Source organism: Prionailurus viverrinus, chromosome F2 (genome assembly GCF_022837055.1).
Source record: "Prionailurus viverrinus isolate Anna chromosome F2, UM_Priviv_1.0, whole genome shotgun sequence".
In the NCBI taxonomy this organism is placed as follows: Eukaryota; Metazoa; Chordata; class Mammalia; order Carnivora; family Felidae; genus Prionailurus; species Prionailurus viverrinus.
In genome coordinates this window covers 79,131,354-79,156,110 of record NC_062578.1, presented here as the reverse complement: position 1 = coordinate 79,156,110, position 24,757 = coordinate 79,131,354, and the positions used below count along the sequence as shown (strand labels likewise).

General features: G+C 50.1%; 1 protein-coding gene across 1 annotated transcript in view; it reads left to right on the top strand.

Annotated features, from left to right (window-relative positions):
- COL22A1 (collagen type XXII alpha 1 chain) overlaps nt 1–24,757 on the top strand; it is a 235,627-nt gene that overhangs the window by 141,535 nt on the left and 69,335 nt on the right. Inside the window, exons 32-38 of the mRNA XM_047841976.1 lie at nt 255–308; nt 1,045–1,098; nt 2,336–2,389; nt 3,909–3,962; nt 6,876–6,980; nt 8,209–8,253; nt 14,569–14,646. Coding sequence (XP_047697932.1) covers nt 255–308; nt 1,045–1,098; nt 2,336–2,389; nt 3,909–3,962; nt 6,876–6,980; nt 8,209–8,253; nt 14,569–14,646 — 444 coding nt within the window. The remainder of the gene's footprint in view (nt 1–254; nt 309–1,044; nt 1,099–2,335; nt 2,390–3,908; nt 3,963–6,875; nt 6,981–8,208; nt 8,254–14,568; nt 14,647–24,757) is intronic.

The following is a 24,757-nucleotide window of genomic DNA, read 5'->3' as shown; positions in this document are numbered from 1 at the left end:
CCGTGTGACTGCATGTCTGAACTGCATGGTCTACGCACAGGATCCCCACTAACCGAATCCAGCCCCTTCCTCCTTCCTCACAGCTCCAAGGATGTCCCCACCGTGGATCCCATACCAGACCCACTGCACGTGTCCCCACCCCATCTGCTAGGAACCAGGGTGACCCCAAGCCAGACCCACTGCCCTTGTCTCCGCCCCACCCCATCTGCTAGGAACTAGGGTGATGACCTAGTTCCTTGATGGTTCCATTGCAGGGATCTCAAGGCCGTCCTGGAGAACTGGGCCCTCGGGGACCCATCGGAGCGCCGGTAAGAAACCCTCTCTCCGACTGTGGGCTCTGAGTTGCAGAAAACCCTGCCCACCCGCTGTCTCTCCCTGTCCCCAGTGGCCCTGCCTGCCTGGCATTTTGGGGCAGCCCAGCAGGGGGCACTACCACAGATGCTGTGAGCCCAGGGCCCCCGGGGGCCCTCACAAGGCACCCAAAATGCAGCTCTGGGGGTGGGCGCTACCTCTGGACCCCTGGATGGGAAAGTGATGCTAGGACACGGGGTGGTTCAGATGCAGGAAAACCCTCCCACCCTCCCCTCTGACTGGCGGCTCTGGTGTATCTGCTGCTGGTGCGGATTAGCATTTTTATTTTGTGGTTATTTTTCTCTGCTTGAGCTCCTTAACTGCCTCTCTCTCAGGCACGTTCTCTGGAGAGTTCCCTTTGGACTGACCTGTCTGGGCTCAGATCCCAGGGGTGCCACTGGCTGGCTGTGTGCACTTGGGCCGCCCTGTTCCTCTGAGCCTCGTTTACATAAGGTGTCTGTGCGAATACCTATACCCGGGGGGTGGTGAGGCCAGAATAAAATAACCACAGGCTGGGCTCCAGCGGATGGACAGACGGCCAGGAGGTTGTGATTTCCGCGTGCTGTGGACTCTGCTCCCTGCCCAGTATCCATTAATGGATTCCGATGAGCAGGGTGTCCCTGAGATGGTCCCACATGGGGACAAGGACAGCTTCCCCATGATGTCTCACTGCCCCCTTTGTCTCCCGGGCAGGGTGCCAAGGGACAAGAAGGCCCCCGGGGGGCACCTGGAGCGGCTGGAAACCCTGTGAGTCCTCATGCACTTCCCGGGGGGCCCGCAGAGGGAGGCTGGGCCCGCATGTGCCCTGGGCTCTGGGCTGACTGTAGGGAAGGGCCGAGTGGTCGGCCAGGGCTGGGCGCCTTGGAGCAGCAAGGACCAGGAGAGATGTCCTGGTCTCTGCAACATTACTCGCGCTTCAGGGCTTTGTCTGCAAGCCCAGCCCGTGACAGGAGTGTCCTTCCACACGTGTGGGGGATGCACACAGGGACACACAAACACCCCCTCACACTTGCACACATTCTGAAACCAGGGCGCACCTGTACTGTGATGCACACGCCCCTACAGAAACTGTCAGCACGCGGGCATGGCTAGGGATGCATGCAGACAGGTGCCTTCCTGCACAGGCCTTCTGAACTCTCTGCCACTGTGCCTGGTTTCCTGTGGGGCTGGGATCTCCGTGGGGTTGGCGCTGGTGTCCCCGGGCTGACAGAGCTACTTGTCACGATGCCACTGGGGGAGCAGACCACCTCCGCACCGGCTCTCCCTGGAGCAGGAGTGGGAAATGACCACCCCCATGCTCCTGGGACAGTGGGTTAGATGTACCCGGCTGTAGTGTGCTTGCATAGCCCAGGCCATCCGTGCACATGGCCGAGGGGAAATGGGGCCAGCCAAGGGCGGTGACCGACATGGATGTCCCAGGGTGGGGGCAGATAGCAGGCTCCTCCCTGCCAGTAGAGAGAGCCCTGGACGGGGTGCAGCCTGGAGGGAAATGGAAGCTGCATGCAGGCAAGGAGGCCTGGAAGATAACACGAGGAGCCTCCAGTCCTTGGAGAGTTCCCTACTTCCCCATCTCCATGGTGTCGACCCCCGCACCCCCTCTCGTGGAATCTTCATTAACCATGAGCGTTGCATTCGAATCCACTTCCTCCAGGAAGCATTCCCTGATGCATCCGTCAAAGTGAACACGCACACACTCATGCATGGGCACACTCACACGTGCACAACACACACCCTCCACGTCTGCCACCTCCGTGCCTTGGTCTGAAGGAACCTCCTGTTTCCCACGTGCGTGCCAGAATGCACTCACTGGAGGTCTGGCCAGTGTGCATGGGGGAGGAGGTCACCTTCCCTGTGGAGGGAACTTCGGGCCAGGAGAAGTGCAGCGAATTACCGTGAACGGAAGAGAAGGCGGGCTTACAGACACACTGGGGAAACCATCTGTAATCACTACGTGGGGCCTTTCTAAACTCCTGCCTCTGCATAGGGGACTCCTGGAGCTGCAGGCCTGCCTGGTGCCAGCGGCCCCCCAGGAAGCGCGGTGAGTGATCGGGGGAGGGCCGGGGTGCCGGTGCGGGTCATGGGTCAGTGGTGCCCACCCACCAGGTTCCCTTCTTTCTCCTCCCTGCAGCCCCAGGGGGTAGCCATCCTTCCTCCCACTTTACGGATGGAGAAATTGACATCCCAGAGAAGGGCACCTAGAAAGTGAAGCAGCCTGAGGCTCTAGGTCGCTCATGAGACCGCCAAGTGGTAAACAGAGCTGTTGGGACTGCAGAAAACCGCAGAAAGCCTCTAAGGGTCAGGCGGGTGCTAGTCGGCCCCCGAGTTTGCCGTTAGAAGAGACAAAACACACCTGAAAGGTGCAAACGGGTCCTGACCCTTAGGGTCCCTCTGCAGGTCACTTCCCAAGGCCTCTGCTTTTCACCTTCTAAAGGGGAGAGGGCGGCTGCCCTGGACGGCGGCTAACGGCGGTGAACAGCACCCTGTCCCCGGTGTGCGGAGTCCCCTCCCGCGGGGCCCCGCGTCTGCTGACGGGCTAGCTCCGAGAGCTGCCATAGACGATTTCAGCTTTAACGTTCCGCCATAAAACACCCGGTGGCATAGTCAAGGGCAACAGAGAATTTGTCTTCCTAAAGTAGATTGAGGTCGATCCTGTTTGGTCATCATCAGCCTTTATGGATCATACTCACAGCACTTAGGAGGACAAATACGGGACATTGTTACACGCCAGGCTCTGTTCTAAGCACTTTACGTGTGTTAGTTCACCGAACCCCTTCGACCCTGCGAGGTGGATGTGATCACTGCTTCCATGTTGCACGAGAGGAGAGGGAAGCACAGGGAGGCTGAGTCGTGTCCTTAGTGGTCGCCAGGGATGGTGCTGGAACATGGCCTTATGTCGCTTCCAGGGACCAACCCTGCGTTCCTTAGCCTGAGGGTTTTCTCTGGCTTTTGGAGGCCACGTTGTCCAGCCATAGGACATGTGGTTTTTAGCACCTCCGGAAGCAGCCCCTAACTGATGGCTGTGTGGACACCTGGCTCCTTCCCCTGGGCAGCTCCAGAGGGCGCGTCCTGCCCTGGCCCCTAGAGCGCCTGCAGGACTGAGCTCCAGTCACATAAACACATGCTATCTGCCCATCCGCCCCATTCTCACTGCTCTGTTTCCCTACTGGGGTGTCCGTGGGCCGTTTGCACTGAGCCTTGTCTCAGAGTCAGGCTCTAGCTGATGTCAAGGACACAGGTGGAGCGGGTCCTTGGTGTGGAGCCTGTGTCCCTAGGTCACCCTCAGCCTCCCTGGTGTCCAGTGTAGGCTGCACCCTGCCCTCTTGAGAGCCACAGTCCGGGGTGGGGCAGACGTCCAGGCAGACTGGGCTCTGACACAGGGGTGTGTGAGCAGATGCAGGGTGGGGAGGCAGGGAGGAGATGGCCACCCTCTGGTGAATTGAGTCAGGGATGGGGAGCCCATGGGCACAGAGCTGTAGCCTTGGCATTGGATCACCCTTCTCTGGGGGGGTCACAGGCCATCTTGAACTTGACCATGTGAATAACCTGTCTGTTTTCAGGGCCCACCTGGCATCAGAGGCCCCCCTGGAAAAGATGGGGAGCACGGTGAGAAGGTGAGAAGGGGCTTGTGGTCAGCACGCGGCATCTGTTCTCAGCTTCCTTTCTTTTCAGTTTATTTATTGAGAGAGAGAGCACGAGACAGCGAGCATGAGCAGAGGAGGGGCAGAGAGGGACAGAGACAGAAGCCCAAGCAGGCTCTGCACTGCCAGCACAGAGCCCAGTGCGGGGCTCCAACTCCCGAACCCTGAGATCCTGACCTGAGCCGAAATCCAGAGTCACTTGCTTAACTGCCTGAGCCCCCAGGGCGCCTCCACATTCCCAGCTTCTTAAAAGGCAGCAAAGGTGGAGGCAGAGGGAAGCTGCTCAGGCCTGGGTTAGGGCACTGGGGTCCGAAGGGACTTTCCAGGCAGAGGAGAGAGAAGAGAAGGCCGTGCGGCCCCCTCTGGCCAGCTCACGGCAGACCTGTGTGTCGGATAGGGAGACTGAGGCTCTGAGAGAGCAGGAGATTCGACCTACCCCCCACAGCGAGGTCTGCCTGACTTCAAATCCTGCTTTCTCTCAGTTCGGTACACCAGTGTATCCATCCCACACCTCGTGTGCGCACTTAAGCCTTCCCAAGTATGAGAAAGAGTGTTTATTTATTAGGGGCAAGAGAGATATGGTGTCTGCATGAGACATCAGCACCCCAGAGGCAGAGGAGGAAGGTGCCCAGCCTTTCAAAATCGGGTTTCACTTGCCTTCTAGATGCCTCTGGGGTTTACTGCTGAGGGCCTGCGGCCGACTTCCAGGGCGTGGAAACCAGGGTTCTGAAAATCTCACACTCACAGGACAGCAACCCCCACCACATGCACGCAGATAATCCACCCGAACGTCAGTGTGCCAGTGTGGATATGACAGATCCCGGGTGCCATCCATGCACTGGGATTTTCTCATCTGTGAGACGAGGACAGTGACATGTTGGTGGCAGGGTGTGAGGATTAAGTACCGAACTGGCATGCTGGAGGGCTCAGCACAGGGCAGGAGAGGAGATCCACTGTGAAGCCCGCCCTGCCCCCCATGAGCAGTGTCCTGTCCAGGACAGGTGTCCTCTGAATGGCGGACAGTCCACAGGGGCCCCCTTTAGAACAAGCGCCTCAACGTCTTGATCCCGATCCCTTCTAGTCCACACTTCACCCGGGACCTTTTAAAGGAGCGATCATGTTGTCTTTTCCATTTGGGCAGAATTAACAAGAATAGATGTTACATTTACTGGATTTTAAAATACCTGTCGCAGAGAAAAATGGTCAGCCAACCTGTGGAACATATCTTGAGTTTTCGGAGTGTTGATGATAAGCCCTATAATAATCCTTATGTGGTGCAGGTGCTAATTTTTGTTTGGAAGGAAAATAATGCCATTGTAGATGGTGGCAGTAAAAAGAGAGCACCCAGAGGAAGCCAGGGGAAAAATAATCCTGGCCCATCTTCTTTGCTTTGCTTATATCACGTCTGAAGATTGGGCTCTATTCTTGACACTTTGTAAGTAGAGAACTGATGATCTGGAAGGGGGTGACCAAGGTGCTGGAGGCTTTGAGGTCCAGTTGAGCCGAGGAGTAAATTAGTTGGCATATTCACCACCAGGGGGCACCAGACACCTCTCCTTGGCTGAGCGGGAAGCCTGGGCTGAGGGCCCAGGCCCAGGGCTGTGCTGGGAAGGAGACCTGAGTGGTCCGCAAAGAGGTCAAAAGTCGTGGTGCCAGGACATGCTCTTTCTCTGTGTCACGTGTCCAGTGACTGGCCTGAGGTTTGGGGAAGCCGATCCTGCCCTAGGCTTGCATGGAAGTGCCCTTGCTTGCCCCCACCTTGGTCCTTAATGCACCCCCTGTCCATCAGGGAATGTCTGGAGGCATTTACACTGCAGCTCAGCCCAAGGGAGCCCTGCCCTGGAAGAGAAGCCCTCGTGGCTCCACCCACACGTCACAGCCAGGGATGCCACATAGGGCTGGAGACTGTGGTCCTGTTGGGGAGCATGTGGGTGTGCATTGGCACAGAGAGGCTCGAAGCCCAGCTTCCTCCCTCCCCGGGTCCTGAAGCTCTCTGCCTCTGGTTTTTCCTCCCCGGACTTCAGAGCCCTGAGCAGTGTTCCTATCTCTGAAGGCCTCCACTGTGAAGAGGGATTAGATTTTGTCCGCGGAACACCAGGCTTGAGGGTCGCATGTCCAGAAGACTTCTGAGACGGCACTCTTGGCTGAATGCAAAAGACGTGTGTAACAGGGCTGCCCAATAAAGGAATAAGGCCTAGGAAAGTGGTGAGCTCTCTGCTCTTGTAGGAATTCAAGCAAAAGTGGAAGGACCTCCCACAAGAGATGCACCGGATGCTTTCCCCGCGGCCCTGGGTGGACAACTGGGCTCTAACACTGCAAATGTCCTGTCCATTCCCAAGTCCTGCCTCGTATTAGTTTACCAAGTCTGCTGTAACAAGTGTCACTAGCTGGGTGGCTTACACGACACAGGTGGACTGGCTGACCATTCTTACCACGTCTGGGAGTCCTAAATCGAGGTTTCAGCAGGGCCGGTTTCCCTTGAGGGCCACGAGGGAAGGATGTCTTCCAGAACTCTCTCCTTGGCTTATTGATGGCTGCCTTCCCCCTGTGTCTTTACACTGCCTTCCCTCTATGCTGACCTGTGTCCAAATTTCCTCTTCTTACAAGGACACTAGTCATACTAGATGAGGGGCCGCCCTCCTCCAATATGACCTCAACCTAGCAACGAATTGCCTCTGCAAAAAAGATCCTACTTCTCAACTGAGGTATGGGGGATTAGGACCTCAGCATAGAAATTGTGGGGGACCCAGCCCAACTTATTATATATGTCGTATAGAACAGTCAGAGCATCGCCAGGAATCCTACCGGTTGGCTGGCTCACCCACCCCTGAAAAGCTTACCTTCTGCACGCCATTGATCCTGGAAACTGTCCACCTGTCTTCCCAGGGAGCAGCAGGTGAAGAAGGGAGTCCAGGACCAGCTGGTCCCAGAGGTGATCCCGGTGCTCCCGGGCTCCCAGGGATACCCGGACAGGGAAAAGATGGAGAGCCGGTGAGTGTCACAGCCAGGGTGTTTCTGTGCCCATTCGACCAAGCTAGAATTCAAAAAGACAAGGGAAAAGGGGACAAAAAAAGAGAGACTGACCGACTCTCAAGGCTTACGTGAGAGGGTCCACATAAATCCATGGAGCATGGAGCCAGGGAAGCATTTATTATGTTAACTATGGTCCAGGCACTCAGCACCAAACATTTAATCTTAACTACCCTGGAAGTGAGTGCTTCTTTTTTTTTTTTTTTTTTTTTTTTTTTTTTTTTAGCCCATTCAGGCTACTATAACACAAGAGCATAACTTAGTGGTCTCTAAACAACAGAAATTTATTTCTCACAGTTGTGGAGGCTGGAAGTCCAAGTTCAGGGTGTCCGCATGGCCAGGTTCAGGGCCAGAAGACCCATTCTGTTTTGAGTTGCAGAATGCCTACTTCTCATTGTGTCCTCACATGATGGAAGGGGTGAGGGGTCTCTCTGGAGCCTCTCTTATGAGGACACAAATCTCATTCTTGAAGGTTCCACCCTCATGTCCTGAACACCAAAGTCCCTGCCTTCTAGAACCATCTCCTTGAGCCTTAGGATTTAACCTATGAATTTGGGGAGGACACAAGCATTCAGACCATAGCAGTATTATCACCCCTATACTATTGATGGGGAATATGAGGTTTGGGGAGGTGAATCACTTGCCAAAGTCACAGAGCGTGGCTGTGAACCCACAAGAGACTGGACCCTCGCCTCTTCCTCCACTCTGGCTCGCTGGCAATACATGCAAATGTAGAGTTGTGATTTTAATTCTGGCCGTGCATCTGCATCAAGCAAAACCCTCAAGCCTCAAGTTGAAGATTCTTCTCATTGGCTCCCCCAGGTCTTGAGGTCATGGTAGACAAGAAAGAGACAAGGCTTTGGAGCCCATGGGCTCTGCTTTGAAGCCTGGCCTTGCCTGTCCTTGTGGGAGCCTTGAGTAGAAGGATCTTAAGTAGGAAAGCAGGCTAAGAGAAACTGGGATTTGCTCTGGGTCACACAGAGGCGAGGCGGTAGGTGGCAGGGTCAGAATTCACACCCAAGACACCTATAGCTCAGAAACAGTCATTTCTTTTGTAAACAACAGGCCACGGTGAGACCCCTGTCTCTCTCGAGCCCGCAGCACAGGGTGCGCATGGCTTGGCTTGTGGAAGATGGTAGATTGTTCATTTGTGGTCCTCTCATTGTCCTCATGTCATTCATTTCCTCAGGGGCTTCGTGGGCCACCCGGATTACCTGGACCTCTAGGAACCAAGGTAAGTGTTTATCCAAGCAAATCGTGATGCTGTGGGCTGTCCTGCAAAAGGGACCATGCACGATTGTATTGTGAGCATCTCTGGTCACTTCTCAGCTCCACAGTTAATCACATTCTGCTTGACTGAAGACTCTACAGGGACACTTCCCTGAAGTTATCTTTACACTGAATCATTCGTTCTTTGACTCATCTGTGCCCCGATCACCAGTGAGTGCATTTATGATTGTATCTGTTGCTCACATCCACTAAGCTGCTGCCACATGTTGGATCTTGAGGTGGGCCGTGGGACGGCACTGATGTATGTGACATGTCCCCAGCCCTCTGACAGCTCACCAGCCAGAGGGGAAGGCAGATGAATGAGTAGGCAAAAGCAGACCAGTGCTAGGATAGAGGGAGGCTTGGGGCATAAGGGAGCTCCAGGGAGGCTCCCCAGCCCAGCCTGGTCGGACCGGAGAAGGCTTCATGGAGGAGGTGATGTTTGTCCTGATTTTAAAGTGCTTGCAGCAGTTGGAAGGGGAAGAAGTGAGGAAGGGGTTCCCTGCAGGGGTACTTACAGGGGAGAAGACACTGAGGCAGGACACGGAATGTGTTCAGAGACCAGGACGTACCATGAACGCACCCACCTCCAATGAAACATGGCTTGACCAACTCAGATGCTTGAACGTAAGCATGTGGCGAGTCAGTCAATGATGGATGGACATTGAGATGTGCTTTTTCTTGCTTCAATTTAACATACATATAAAAGACCACGTTAAAATCTTGTGTAATTATTTTTTTAGCCACTTGGGTGTATTTATGAAAACGAGTTTTAGTAATTCTTCTTGTGTGCCTTCAGTGCCATTTTCTGTCACACCCAGAGCCACTGTCTTTTTTTTTTATAGTTTATTTATTTTGAGAGAGTGTGTGTATATACTTGCATGACCGGGGGAGGGGCAGAGAGAGGGGGAGAGAGAGAGAATCCCAAACAGGCTCCATGCTGTCAGCGCAGAACCTGATGTGGGGCTTGAACTCATGAACCATGAGATCATGACCTAAGCCCAAATCAAGAGTTGGATGCTTAACCGACTAAACCACCTGAGTGTCCCCCAGAGTCACTTTCTGAGTCAGCCAGCACTTTTCTGCAGCACGCCCCCATCCGTCCCACCTGTGTTAGGATATAGCGCTTCTGGAAGCCATGATGGGAAGATTTATCCCAAACCCCAGATCCCCATCCATTTAATGGTAACTGTACTTTTTGTTCTATAGCTGTATCTTTAGGATCTCAACAACAGAACCACAGAATGTGTTGCTTCTTAAATTGTATGTACGTGGCTCATTCACAAGAATATCCAGGGTAAGAAGTTTGAGGCCCCCAAATAATTGCTGCACCTACATTACACATCTTTGCTGCATGGTTTCCCCCTATTCAGGCAGGTAGCCTCTGTAAGCAATCTAAGCTTGCACCGATGGAAGTCATGGTCACTAATGTGCATCCTCTGGTAGCTATTTTGTCATTTGCGATCAAAGAAAAGAGAAATGGGAGTGTTCTTGGGGTGATCTGAGCAAATATATGGCAACTCCCTATTTTCTGGAGGAAAAAACCCAACCTTGGAGACAACTTTTCCTGAATTTGGAGGCATATAAAATAGTCCCACGTGCCTGGAGTAATGGCCACGTGTGGAGAGGAGCAGAAGGCAAGACCCAAGCTCTGGAGGATCTTATGGATCAGCCACCAGCCTAAGGCATGCATTTGAGGCTGCTGTGATGTGCTGAGCCCCACATCTGGGTGGCAGTGCTCCTGTGCTCTCACTTTTCTCCCTAACAGGGAGCCTTCAGCCCCTTAGAAGAAAGGAAGGCAAAGGCACCAGAAATGGCTTAAGATGTCCTTTTCCTATGATTACTATTCATGAGTTTAATAAAATCTGTCTCCCAGGCAGAGTTCGGGGGAAAATCGATGATATAATACAAATAAAAATAGTTGCCTGACCTTGTGCTGTCAGAGGTACATGCTCAATAAACATCAGTGATCCTTGGGGTGCCTGGGTGGCTCAGTCAGTTGAGCATCTGACTCTTGATTTCGGCTCATGTCATGATCCCAGGGTTGTGGGATCGAGCCCCATGTTGGGCTCTGTGCTGAGCATGGCGCTGCTTGGGATTCTCTCTCTCCTTCTGTCGCTCTCCCCACTTACACACACATACACACACACTCTCTCTCTCTCTCTAACATAATTCAAAATTAGTGATCCTTATTATTAGATCACCCTGTGGAGTCAGCTTTAGGGTGGCAGCAGGAAGATGGGGACCTAGAGAGCCCTTATCTATTTCTGCAGCCATGTTGGGAACCCACATGGAAGTGGATGGAGGCAGCACTGAAGAGAGAGGCAGGCTGAGGCTCCAGGTGAGGAGTGCAGAGAGCCTTGACCTGGGGTCCACTTGACCAACCAGTGTCACCTGCGGGTGACCCAGGGTTAGACATGGCATCCCTTTGGCCAGATGTTTTCTCCTATTTAAAATGTGAGGGATGGAAACAGATGACCCATTCCCATGTTGATATTGTATACATGTATAAGTTAGAATTTTGTTTAGAAATAAAGATTTCCATACTTAATTGGCACTGGGAAGGTAAGTTTGAATTCAAGGACGTCTTTAGTTGAAGAATGGGCTGTTTGTGGGTTGGAAGCAGGGAAGGATGGAGAGATACAGGAGAGCGCCTGCTGAGTGACCCCGCTGTCCATGGTGCTGACCAGAAACCCCTGGCTGGAGGAAGGGAGCCATATAATGGTTTTCAGGGCAGACCCCCTTCCTAATTACTTAAACTGCAGGAGGGTTCTTAAAGAAGCCTTTCCTTTTCTTGGGTGGCACTCATTTCTAGCAAAATGAACAGGCTTTGCCTTCATTTTGTGGGTTAGGGTCACAGCTCAGTGACCTACAAGATAGATGGCTTGAAGCAAGTGGTTTACTCTTTCTGAGACCCTCTTGTCCTTTTCTGTATAAATGAGTAAAGCATATTTAACTCCCAAAGGGCTCCTGTGGAAAGAAATGATATCATTCTCTGTCCACGACCTGCACTTACTCATGCATTTCTTTCCTGGACACTGTTGGACTGGCCCAGAATGTCCTGCAGCCAAAATATTTTATAGAGTCCCTATCACAGATTCTAGCTCCTGTGCCCTCTTTGTTTCTTAATCATAAGCCTTTTTCCTTTAGCTGGCAGAACATTAAGGCCTTTTGCTCTTTTCTTGGAGTCTTTTTCTAAAAGTTTCAGTCCATTAAGCTGTAAAGTGTTGTTGCTTTGGGGAAATGTTAGCATCATCATGGGCCATAAACACAGGAAAGGAACCAGGTCTGGCTACCTTGCAGAAAAGAATAATCAGAGACTCAGATTCCAGGCTGGGCTGAGTGTTCCCTCCTGGCTCTATCAAGCTCCTTCCTCTTAAAATGTTGATTTCGGTCAAAGGCAGAATTTAGTACCTGACAAAATGTTGGCAGTGATGGATTCACTCATTCCAGCACTCAGGAAATAGCTATTAAAGGCTGCCCCTGGTGCCAGGTCCCAAGCTGGGCACTGTGGATGCAAAAGTGTATCGACCTTGTACCCAACACAGGGTCTGACTCATCCTAGGTACTGGACAAATGCTTGTTCAATTAATGGGTAGGTGAACAAATGGGAAGTTTCTACTCTTAAGATACTTACGTAGATGCCAGAGGGTCAGACAGACACAGTGGGAGAGCAGCGTGTTAAGGTTAACGAAGACACACGCAGACATGGGCGGGAGGACAGACAGGAGGACAGGCAGAGGTGGGTTTATGGAAATGGGATGATTGGGCTACTCTTACTTGATGGGTCAGCGTTTGGAAGGTTAAAACATGAATGTTTGGTGTGTTTAGCTGGCAGTAGTTAGGGTTTGCTGGTACGTAAGAGAGAGCCTCGGGAGCAAGAGGGGAGCCAAGCTAAAACAAAATGGTAAGACAATTTACATGAAACACTTTAAAGAGAAACCGAGATGCAAAAGGATATGGATTTCTCTGGTTTTTACGTGTGTTTATTTTCTGTCTTCTAATTCCACTGATAGAGTAATAATAACACGTTTATAATACTCAATGTTAAATTGTCTCTTACCTTTTAAATGAGTCTTCGTAAGATACATGGGAGAATGTTCTCTCCCTTTTTTGTTGATTGACGAGGGCCCTAAGGTACAGAGAGGCTATGGGATTCACCCAGGTTCCAGTACCAGGTGGACACTGTCCTGAAACTGGACCTACAGTCACCTGACTGCCTGTTTGAACTCTTCCCATGTGGCTGTCTCATTGGTGCAGTGCGTTTGTGACTAACACACCATGGAATGTGTTCATCCTTAGTTCATTACACTTTTTCCCCATTTTTCCTTATTTCTGGACTTCCTCCCTTCCCCACCTTCCCCATGCATGCAGATTAGATTTTCTAGCCATCCGATCATCTCGTACTTCTCAGAATAAGCCATATTACATTTTTCTAAAAAAACACAGTGTTCCATCCAGGACTTCTAAGAGAATTTTAGGAGGGGCCTATTTACAGAGGCAAGGGGGAAGGGGCATGGGGTGCTGTGGCTCTCCGGAAGCATGGCCTCAGTGGGCCTGGAAGGACAGTGGGTGCAGATGGTGTTACTAGAGAGAGGTTTGGGGTTCAGTTCATCTCTTGTGAGAACTTCACAAGTCCTGTCCCTCCTACTTTCCATGAACGAGATTTCTCTTCAGCATGTGTTGGAAATGGGCATCGTTTGATCTTAGAACCTATGTCACTGCTGGTAATAAACACACAGCAAACATTGGTCAAATGAATATAACTTTGGTACTCATCCAGGCAACAGACCTACTGCAGGAAAACTAATCATCTTAGAAACGTTACTTTTCTTAAAGGTCCAAAATGTGAAATTTTCCAATCAACGTGATGGTTAGAGGGAAAGCTGATTATTAACGGGATTTGTTTCATGCTTAGAAACATAAACCTTAATAAGCGATGTGTTGCCTAGCAATGTCAGGCTCCACCTCAAATCAGATTGGTGCACATTATCTCATTGGCTTCTCATGGTAACCTTCTAAAGCTCTTTTCGTTTGTCATACGAGTTAACTCATCCCAGGGATATTAAATAGCTCGAACAAGATCAGCCACCATTTCAGTGTTAGGCTTGGCTAGAGTTCAGCTGACCTAATACAGGTGCACAGTCTTGCACAAAATTGATGGGGCCCTGTGTGTTCTGGGCCGAATTTATTTTGGAATTAGAAAGGTGGTAATTTGCAAACTCTAGCTGTAGCATTTACTGTGGTGTGTGGGCCAGCAAGCCTAGTCAAACTCTTTAATATTGATGCAACAGAAGCCTGGAAGCATCCATACAAAACGGGATAACCGAAGGGTGTGAGGAGCCTGTGTCGGCACCAGTCAGGCTTTGCTGCCAGTTGAGTTAGGGTAAGCCTTTGTGTTCAGAGGCTGAGGATTTTGAAATTGTGGATAAAATGGTGTGATTCAGTCTCAGAAGTGGCAGACATTCTTTTTTCTCTTCCCATCGAAGTCCAGAATGACGGGTGCATGAGAACAGAAAGAGCCACGGCAGCTAACTTGCACGGAGCCCTGAGCCAGGCTGTGCGTCCAGCATGGCGCTCTGCATGTGTCCTCTGGTTTTGTGAGCACGACCACCTGCTGACCTGGCAGCTCCTGTTATTACCACACCCCCACCCCCTCACCCCACCTCCTCCTCCTTTGTAAATGAAGAAACAAAAGCTCAGGGAACTTGTCACTTTCTTGAGTCAATAGTGAATGAGTGTTGGAGACAGAACTTCAGCCCACCCTCTATTAACCACTATTCTTGAAGGCAGTGGTTATAGCTCAGTCATCCTTGCCTCTCCCAACCCCTGGAAATGTGGCTTGCAAAATATAGGTACTTGACAAAGTATTGGTAAACTGTTGTTGATTTGGAAACTAATTGGAAATGTAGGTACATAGTAAAATCTGGGGTGTGGTCAGGATGGGAGTGTGATGAGGTCTGGAGAAGGCACAGGAAAATTTGGAACTGTGGTCGCATAAAGGGTGATCATCTTGTTACAACCACACTGGGAGCCATGGTCAGTGTTGGGGCATGGTACCTTGAAAGGTGCATGGTCACAATTGGTGGCTATGTGTATGTGTGGTGGACCGGGTGGGTGATGGGCTGCCTAGGGTCTGTGGAGAGACACGCGGAGCCCAGGAGGCAGGAGAGGTGTTGATGGACAGCAGTCGGGATGGTATGAGGGGCATGATTCCTTTTGTACACGGGCTCTCTGCTGCTCGGAACTGACCTCCTAATCATATTTTTCCTCTTTCTAGGGGGACCGAGGTGCACCTGGGATCCCCGGCTCCCCTGGCAACCGTGGCGACCCAGGCATCGGGTTGGCTGGCCCTCCTGTGAGTCTTTATGTTTCTAGCACTTCCTCCCTCACCCTCAGGCCACACAGCCACTCCCTGCTGGCCCCTGAGTGAATGTATAGCTTGGGCTTTCCTGCAGAGACCCTCCCTTTCCAGCTAACTTGGGAGCGGTTCACAGTCCTCCAGTCCATTGGGACCTAGACCCGTCTACTGGCTTTGTTCTCAAACTTGGTGTAGTTTGTGTGGGAATAAGGCTTTGGGGAAGAACTGGACTTGTCCAATTGAAAGAGGAGAGAACAAAATTCATTAATATTAAAAAAAGATCAAAAATGACTCACTGGCCAAACTTTGCAAATCTGAGTTGTAGCCCGTGAACCTGAATTGACGGGGAAGGGGTGTGATGTGGGGGAAACAGCAAGCTCTCATGTACTGTAGGTGTAGTGAGTTCATTACCCCTCTTCCTCCAGTTAGTCTACAGGTGAGGACATGAATGCAATCAAGGACGGTTTTCATACAGTCTCCAAAATGGAATCTATGCAGTGGTCCTTAGATTGGTAGTTTGATAAATAATGCACATCAGTCTGGTGGATATGAGTCTACAGACTCCCTAGAGGTGGTGACTTTAGAGCTTAATCGAGATTGCAAGGACCAGGGATGCCTGTGCCTCCATCCAGGTGGAGGATAGCGGTCAATATTTTCAGCCAGCCTCCACCTGAATATCTTGAGAAATGGAAGACACGCTCCTTTGAAAGTTAATGCACCTGGATTTGGAATGTAGGCAACTATTTCTATAGAGAATCGACATTTATTAGAATTTTTTTTCCCATTGAGAGTAGGAATTTGGTCTTCTGTGTCTTCTACCCCTGGCCTCTGATTCTTCCCTTTGGTGTCAGAAAGATCACACCTCCTACCCCCTTGGACTGCATTGTAGCCTTCAGAATTTAAGGCCAGTTTCCAATCCTGGTGATTTGTCTTCTGTGTAGTCCCTTCTTTGCTACCAAGATACACAGCACGTTAATGACGCACCTTAACATTGTATTGACTTTTTTCTTGAGAGCCATGTTGCTCGGCCCTCTTGGGCTGCTTTAACAAAAATAATCATAGACTGTGTGGCTTATAAGCAATAGGCACTTATTCGCCACAGTTCTGGAGTCTGGATGTCCAAGATCAGGGTGCGAGCAGATTCATCGTCTGATGGTCCTTTTCCTGATTCATAGATGGCTGTCTTTTCTCTGTGTCCTCAAAGGGTGGAGGAATGAGGGACCTCTCTCCAGGTTCTCTTTTCTAAGGACACTAATTCCAGTCATGAAGCCTCTGCTCTCATTACCTAGTCACCTCTCGAAGGCCCATTTCCAGTGACCATCATGAAGGAACTTTGGTTTCCATGTAAGAATTTGGGGAAGACATAAACATTCAGTCTGTAGCACCTGTCTTACTATTATTGAAAAGAAGCTCAAATGCCCAGTCCTTTTCAAATGCTACTACTAAGCCTCATCATATCCAAACTATTCATGCATTGTTGTTACTGCTATGTAACCCAGTCTAACTCCACCCCTATTCTGGATATAAACCAGAGCAGCACATGACCCCAGTCTCTGCTTGGTTTTGCATTCAAGAACTACCGACCCCAATAAAAACCCATTAAAGGAACCCTAATTTTTGTCTCTCAAATAATTTGAGAGGAAATCCAGTTTCTTACCCACAATATCACTTATAAAACAGAAATTCCCTTTTCTCCCATCTGTGGTCCTCTTACATACCACCGTTGGTCTTGGGTCCCTCACTCTGTCCCTGAAATTCTCCAGGGAACCCCCCCCTGTCCAGCTTGCCTCATTTGCTCACCACCAGAAATGACCACAGCCCTTCCATCTCACATGGGGTGCGGGGCTCCTGTCTCCTTAAAAGTGCCTGAAACCATGGAGCAGGCATATGGAATCCCCTTGGGAATGTCCAGTTTTAGTCTGTCTTTCTTCCAAAGAAATTCTCAGAACAAATCCTCCTGCTTCATTACATCAACCGTATCTTTTGTCTTTGGCTATTTTTTTTTTTCAGTTTTTTGGTAGCTGGAAGGAACAGGGTTCAAGCGTTGTTATTTCTGAAACCCTCCTTCTCCTGGGGCCTCATCTGGAGTGAGGATTCTGCCTCATGTAGGAATTAACCCTAGAATAGAAAACTTTTTGTAAGGGAAGCTGTAAGGTGAATGTAGGGCTCTCCGTCACGTAGCAGGTCTCTGTAGATCCCGGTCTGTTCCCTACGGGCTCACCGTGTCAGGCCCTTAATCAGAACGCCAGTCGGTAGAGGGGGACATCGTCCACCCCACCTCCCGCTTCAGAGCCAGCTAAAGTAAGCCATGAAATATGTTCATGCCTAAGTGATTCCACCTGAAAAGTAATTGGCTGGCTGCAGCCAAGGGGCTATAAATCAACTCTTTATTGTCTTTCCTCTTCAACTTATTACAAGCTTCCGTGGCGGACGAAAGCTTACTGAATTTTCATAAATCCTGTCTTTGGCCCCTTGCCTAGGCTCTTGATGACCTGGGAATCTGCACAGAGGATGCAGGGGTGCGCTGAGAGTCAGGGGAGGTGAAGGAGGGGGTGATGCCAGGGGTGTGGGTTCACCAGGGACTCAGCTGCCTCTTTACGGGACCAGGGCCATTTACCGAGTGGTCTGTGTCTGGCCTGGTACCCAGTGTAGAAACCTGCGTACCCACCGCCTCCTGCAGTCCTGTGAATGTGCCCTACCACTGGGTGAAAGCTGCCTTCTGCAGAAGCCTCTCCTGAGAACAGGGTTCAGTGCAAGGAGTTTATTTGGGAAAAGCTCCAGAAATCACTACTTGGGGGGTAGCCTGTGGGGGGAAGGAAGGGAAGTGAGGGAGACTGTGTTCACGAGCAGGCTTGGGCTGTGGACGACTAGGGCTTCCTTCTGCTGACAGCCCGGGAGAGGTGAGAGGCCTGGTGCATCGCAGAGTTGTTCTCCAATGGGGGGGGAAGGCGGGGGTGTATGTGTGTGTCCACTCCTGTTGGCCAGCAGGTGGAGGCTGCTCCCTGCAGGGCTGACTCCCAGGAGCTCTCAGCCTGCCCCGTCCTCAGGCCAAGAGTTGTCCTGTAGCTCCAGAAAGCCCGGGATGCTGCCAGGTGCCAGGGGGAGGGGGCATTTGGAGAGGGGCGCTGATGGCTCGACTACATCACTGTTTTCCAGGTTAACAATCTGAGGTTCATGAGGTAGAGTGACTTGGCCAATGTCACATAGCTCGTCCTGTGCCAGGGCCAGGATGCACATCACCTCCCACATCCTCCCAAAGCAGTTCTCTTCGCCTGTGTCACCTCACCCGGTGGTTTCAGCAGGATGAGCAGGATTATCCATTTCCATTAAGCGCTCCCATTAAGGATGGATCAGCTTATAAGTTATTCTTCACGTCCTCCCTTCCCTGGCATTATGCTCTGAGGCCTTTGGAATCCGGGAGCAGTGCCGACCCCGCTGGAAGGGAGCCCTGGCTTTCCCTGCCAGCCTGTGCACCTCACTGGACAGGGATATGGGTGGCAAAGCAGTTGTGGGGGGGTTGGCTTCTAGATTCAAGACACTCACAAAAAAACCCTTTAATCTCCAAGTTGCCTCTGATCTTCCTTTAGCAAGGTTTTATTGTTGTTTTTTTTTTTAATTTTTTTTTCAACGTTTATTTATTTTTGGGACAGAGAGAGACACAGCATGAACAGGGGAGGGGCAGAGAGAGAGGGAGACACAGAATCGGAAACAGGCTCCAGGCTCTGAGCCATCAGCCCAGAGCCCGACGCGGGGCTCGAACCCACGGACCGCGAGATCGTGACCTGGCTGAAGTCGGATGCTTAACCGACTGCGCCACCCAGGCGCCCCATAGCAAGGTTTTAAATGCTTAAAAACGATCCAGCTTAGGCCTGAGGGCAGATCACAGTGCTACTGAACCTCACCGAACCCAGGAGCTCGAGGTCTGCAAGGGCGAGATTCCCGCTGACGACCGTGTTCCCTGATACCCACGCCTTCTGATTCTGTCAGTTTCTTCATGGGTGAAGTGCCTGTAATTTCTGTAGCGGCAGCAGGGGTGTCGTGAGGTTACATCATGATAACATTGGTAATGACACCTGGCCCCTGCCTTTGACCTTCTGATGTCATAAAAATCCTCCCCCGACCTTTTCTTCCCGTCTACAGTCTTTTGTACCGACGCCCTCCTTGGTGTAGGTAGAGTCGCATGTCAGTCAGGACTGGCTCGCTGTTAGGCTGACAGCCCGATGGAAGAAAGAAGCATGGAGCTGATGATGTGCAATAAAATGTGTCAGTGTCCTAACAGTTTTTTTTTAACTCCCCATCATCTAGGAAATAGTATAATAAGACTAGAGATAAAAGCTCCTGAAAGGTGGCAGAACAGTAACCCCAGCGAGCCCGATGGTTGGCCTCCAGGGGGCAGCAGTGAGCAGGGGAACCAGGACCTGTGGGTCCTGTTCTCCTTTTCATGTGCCAGTGAAGACAGAGAGGTAACACCACTTGCCTGAAGTGACAGCTGGGACTTGGCGGAGCTAGGGTTGGGCCCCAAGCATCCTGCCGCGCTCCAGACAGGGCAGCGATAGTGACACGTCCATGCTGGCGAGTCTTCATGGGACGGCGTCTTCTCCGCGCACCGTGGCTTCTGAGCTACGACTCAGGAGGCTAGCGGTTGTTCTCTGCCCCTTTCTTTATGGAGATACAGTTGCCACACAGGGTCACGTCGGTTTCAGGTTGTACAGAAGCGTTGCGTTTTGTTCATGTGTCTTATCTGCCTGTTTGGTTCCGTTCCTTTGTGTAGGAGAACCAGAGAGCCGCTCAGGTCAGGCCATCCCAAGAAGGAGGCTGGCCAGTATTCCTCGAAGGGAGTTGGTACAGCCACGTGGCCACTTATCTGGCCCTGCTGGGGGACATTTCTCAGGCATTTCACTATGGGCATTTCTCAGTAGTTACCCCAAAGCTGATGCCCAGGGAATGTGCAGGTCTTTGCTCACTGACACGCACTCCCATCCTGTTCTGTGCACAGGGCAAGGTGGGGAGGGTGTGGATGGTGAGACACCCTCATACCCTAGAGCTCTGCATATGACCAGGAACTGAGTATCCCACTCTTGGTGTTTAGATTCAAGTCTTGGTTGATGAAACAAAAAGATTTTTTGTTTAATTTTTCTGTTTGTTTACTAATCCATTTTGAGAGAGAAAGAGCATGAGCAGGGGAGGGGCAGAGAGAGAGGGAGGGAGAGAGAAAATCCCAAGCAGGCTGTGCACTGTCAGCACAGAGCCCAATGCAGGGCTCAAACTCATGAACTGTGAGATCATGACCTGAGCCGAAACCAAGAGTGGGACCCTTGACTGACTGAGCCAGCCAGGTGCCCCCAAAAATGTTTTAAAATAAGTTTCCACGGTCACTTCTGGTTGGGAGCTCTCCTTCCGATCTCTGTGGCTGATCTCAATTCCTTTACAGTGGGCCAAGCTGTTGTTCTGGCCTCGTTTGGCCTCCCTCCTACCTCACTCCTGGATTTCCACCCTGGCCTCCCCGCCTGGCCTTCTCCAGCCGCTGGGGTGCCCACACCACCCCAGAGCCTGGATCTGAGCTCATCCGTAACTCGTCAGCCTCTCCTGAGGGGCACTGCAGGCCCTTCTCACCCAGGCAGACCCCAGCTGCCCTGGGAAAGTATGGCTGCAGCCACCAGGCATTCCCATGTCAAGGAAAGGAACTGTTCTTTCCTGTGCAAAGCTTGACTTCTCCTCTGCCGGGGTCGTGCTTGCCCTTCCCTGCCTGTGAAGCCCACTGGCCTCTTCCCCCAACCTCTCTCCCCTGGCATCCTCTGGGTAAAGCCTCCCCCAAGTCTCTCAGGCAGGCGTCAGCAGCTCTGGCATCTTTCAACCCAGACCCAGTGAGTCCCCATTGGTTATTAGAAGGGTGGGTTTCCTTACTTGAGCACTGAGTGTAGGCATCCTCCGTGACCACCACAGAGCCTGGCACACGTTAGCGTTCAGATAAAAGACCGTGGAGCAGAAAATTGCACCTTGGTGTTAGGTTATCAGTGGGGAGAAGGGGTGAGAGGTGACCAACCTTCAAAGGAGGGAAACAGTGATGTCAGCATAGCAGCATAGCAGAGGAAAAGTGTTTAGCCTATCTAGAGCCTCTTGGGGCTTTCAGTTTTGTGAGTTTTCACTGTCTGCAATTATCAGCAAATAACAGAAGCATTGTGTTGCATGTGTATGCATGTGTGTATACTATGTGTGCATACTACATATATAGTGTATGTGTGTATATAGTGTATATGTGTATATATGGTGTATATAGTATATTTATAGTATATGTACACACATACATACACACTGTATATACTTATATTTATCAAGCATATATATTTTATATTTATGTAGTGTGTATGATATATAATGTCTATGATATACATGTAGTATAATATACATTTAGTATATAGTATACATATATATAGTATATATAATATACATATAGTATAATATACATACAGTACATAGTGTGTAGTATACAGATAGTGTATATACACGCATACACACACTCTATACTTATACTTATTGAGTATATATACTTTATAATTATGTGGTGTATATAATATACAGTGTATATAATATGCATATAGTATAATACATATAGAGCCCATAGTATACAGTATACATATGCATACATACATATACACTATATGTATACTTACATTTATCAAGGAGAAATTCAGATACACCAAAAGAATATTTTGGGAGAATAGCCAAATGAGCCTCATGCAGCCACACTTAGCTCTAACAACCAGGATCCCTGTTCAAGGACACTGCTTCCTATTCATCCTCAACTGCCCTCCATTATTTTGAAGCAAATCCCAGATGTGTCTCATTTTATCTGTAAATAATTTTGGTATGTTTCTAAAAGACAATGACTTTTTAAACGCAACTACAGTTTCATTATTACACTCCCCAAAGCAATTTCATAACGTCATCAAATATCCAGTCAATGGCTAAGTTCATATTTCTTCCATAAATGCCATGCTTCCGTAGTTCTCTTTTGTTCGAATCAAGACCCAAATAGAGACAGTAATTGGCTGATTTTTTTAAATTTCTTTTATAAATATGTAGACTTCCCTCCATTATTTTTTCTTTCCTTTTGCAGTTTATGTATTGATGAAACAAGATTTATTTTTTGGTCTCATAGAGCTTCCCACAGTCTGGAATTTGCTACTTTACTAGTTTAACACATTGCCCTGTGCCTGCATTTTCTATACATCAGTAATTGGGCCTAGAGCCTTGATCAGATTCAGGCTTGATGTTTTTGGCAAGACTTCACAGGGAGTGTGTTCTTCCATCAGGAAGCACATGATGTCTGGTGGTCTCTCTCGTGGTGATGTTCACACTCTTTGATGTCCGATGCTTAGATCAATTAGCACATCAAGGGTTGCAAATTGATGCCTTTCTTGTTCTACCAACTCTTTTTTATGGATCTGCTAGAATGCTTCTAGATGGAGGAAAGGTCCCTCAATTATAATTTACATACTCAGTGGTACAATTCATATGGTACAATACATATGGAATGTTCCAGTGTTCCCCTTCAGTTATTTTCAAATAATGACTTGATTCCCTAGCATCTCACAAAGATGATTAATTAGGTGCTTTTGTTTTTCATCAGTAATTTTGAACTCATGGATTCAAATACATTTGATGCGTTTTTATGTATCTTGGTTATTCTTCCTGTTGATGCGCAGGTTGTCTTAGCCGATGCCAATAGGAGCTTATCCCCGTTGACCCTGAGTACCTTTGACAAAAGCCTAGCAGTCTCTAATCGTGTCCTTGCTTCTTGGAATGACAAGGTGCTCTAGGTTTGTGTACATTCCTTGTCCAGATCCGGGATCAGTCATTTCTCCAGGGAGCTGTTTCCTTCTAGTGGAACATGGTACCAAAGGCCAAGCTATGTGTGTTGGGGTAAAGTGGCTGTTGAGCAAGCATGTCATAGGGCATAGTCTTGGAAAAGAGGGTTGTGGTTGTTGAAAACATGCTTAGGCTTCACGTGTAAGAATGCTATTATACACACCATCCTCCTCAACACTTTCATTAAATTTCTTGAACATATACTGACAAAAGAGCTGTGAGGGTGGGCCATGCACTGAATGGCTTAGTTCTCTACTTTAGAGCATCTGTTTTCACTTCTGATCACTCAAGGCAAGGTGGCCATCTAGCTCTGCATTCTGCGTGGGAGACCAAAGCTCAGAGACAAAGTCACTTGCTTAAGGCCAAACAGCTAATAATCGATAAAGCTAAGATTTGAAATGAACGCCTTTTTGACAACAGAATTCATCTTTCACATGTGGATTTTATATGAAGTAACGTGAGAGAGAAATTTGGAGCTCAGTGTAATGAGCAAGTTAAGTGCTTGAGGTCGGTCATGGAGTTTCATTTAGAACCCAGGGTGCCTCTGAAGTGACCTGGCAGTGTTCCCCTTGCTGGTAATCAGTTGTCCCTGGGTCCTTTCCTTGAGGAATGAGTACAGTCTCAGTAGAGAACTACTTGGAAGAGCGTAGATTTCAGATGTGTGTGCGTTAGCCCATGTATACATTGACTGACACATGGCGGAACCAATGAGAAGTAATGCAGGGAAAGTGGCTTCAGAGGCAAATAGACCCCAAATAGAAGTAGGTCTCTTGTCTTATCTGCTTGACTTACCTGCTTGCCTGTAGGCCTCTGGAGACTCCCCGTCCTTTCTTCAGTGCACTTAAGAGGATGCTACCTCTGTTTTATCAGGTAGTTCTGGAATGACTTTTTGTTTGTTTGAGAGAGAGAGCGCGCTCACATGAGCTAGGGAGAGGGACAGAGAAAGAGAGAGAGAGAGAGAGAGAGAGAGAGAGAGAGAGAGAGAGAATCTCAAGCAGGCTCCACTCTGGGCATTGAGCTTCATCCCATGACCTGGGATCATGACCTGAGCTGAAATCAAGAGTCAGATGCTCAACTGACTGAGCCAACTGGGCGCCCCATCTGGGACATATTTAATAAGCAGACTTTAAGGTTACCTGGCTTGTCATATTACCTGGCTTGTCAGAAACCGATGCATTTATGTGCAATCCTTCTTCCTCTTGGGAATATCTGGGAAGTTCTCCTGGGCTCTGCCACACAGAGACGCAGGGTACGCTAGACTGGGCAGGAGGTGTGTTAACCCCTCTGTCGAGTGACTCCCGGTGTGGTTTGGGCAAGCCCCAGTCTCCTCTGGCCTGTCTCTGATCATCAGTGAAAAGTGAGCGTGATTACACCTGATTCCAAAGTTCCCATACTCTAAAATGTTCATTTTGATGGAGTCCCATTTGCTCTGCTGTACTTTGCCGTAAATGCCACGGGGCACTGTGCTGAGTGCTGGAGAGACCATGCCTAGCAAGGTGCTCAGTACCCACCTGACCACGCAGCACTCAGCCATTCAGCAGGGAGGACAGGCCGCCGAGAAGTGAGGCTGGTCTCCAGCCTTGCGTCCTGGATGGGGTGCATGGAGGGGCTAGAAGACATCTCTAATGAGCATCCCATGAGGAGCCGGGGAAGGCTTTCCAAGGTGGTGACATCTCAACTGAGAACCGAAGTGTGACAAGAATGTGTCCAGGTAGAAAAGCAGGGCACGCTCTTCCACGCAGAAGCATAGCATAGGGAAGATTCAGGGCAAGGGAGGGTTCCGCTCACGGGAGGACCTGAAACCACACACTAATGCCTTAATCAGTGGCCACATCTTAGATGCAATATCCAGAAGCCAAATCCTAAGCTGGATGCACTCATAGCAGGGCAGACCAGGGTGGGGAACATCCCCTGTTAGGAGGTGGGGGCCACCACACCAGCATCAGCCAAAACAGGCCATGCTGGGGAGTCTGGCCCTGCGTGTGCCCCCAGCATGTCCCAAGCAAGACGAAAGCACAGCACGAGGATCCTGGGATGCTGGCTCCCACCCTGCACCAGAGGTCCAAACTAGAGATAAGCTCAGTGTCAGGAACCAAGTGGGTGCCAGGATAAGGTGGTACCTGTTCAGGGACAAATGGAGAAAGTTCCAGGACGATCTCCATGGGTGGCATTTCCGGGTGTTGTGAGCAGGTGTGACTGTGGCTTAACACCAGGGGGCAGTTAGCTACTCCTTCGAGGA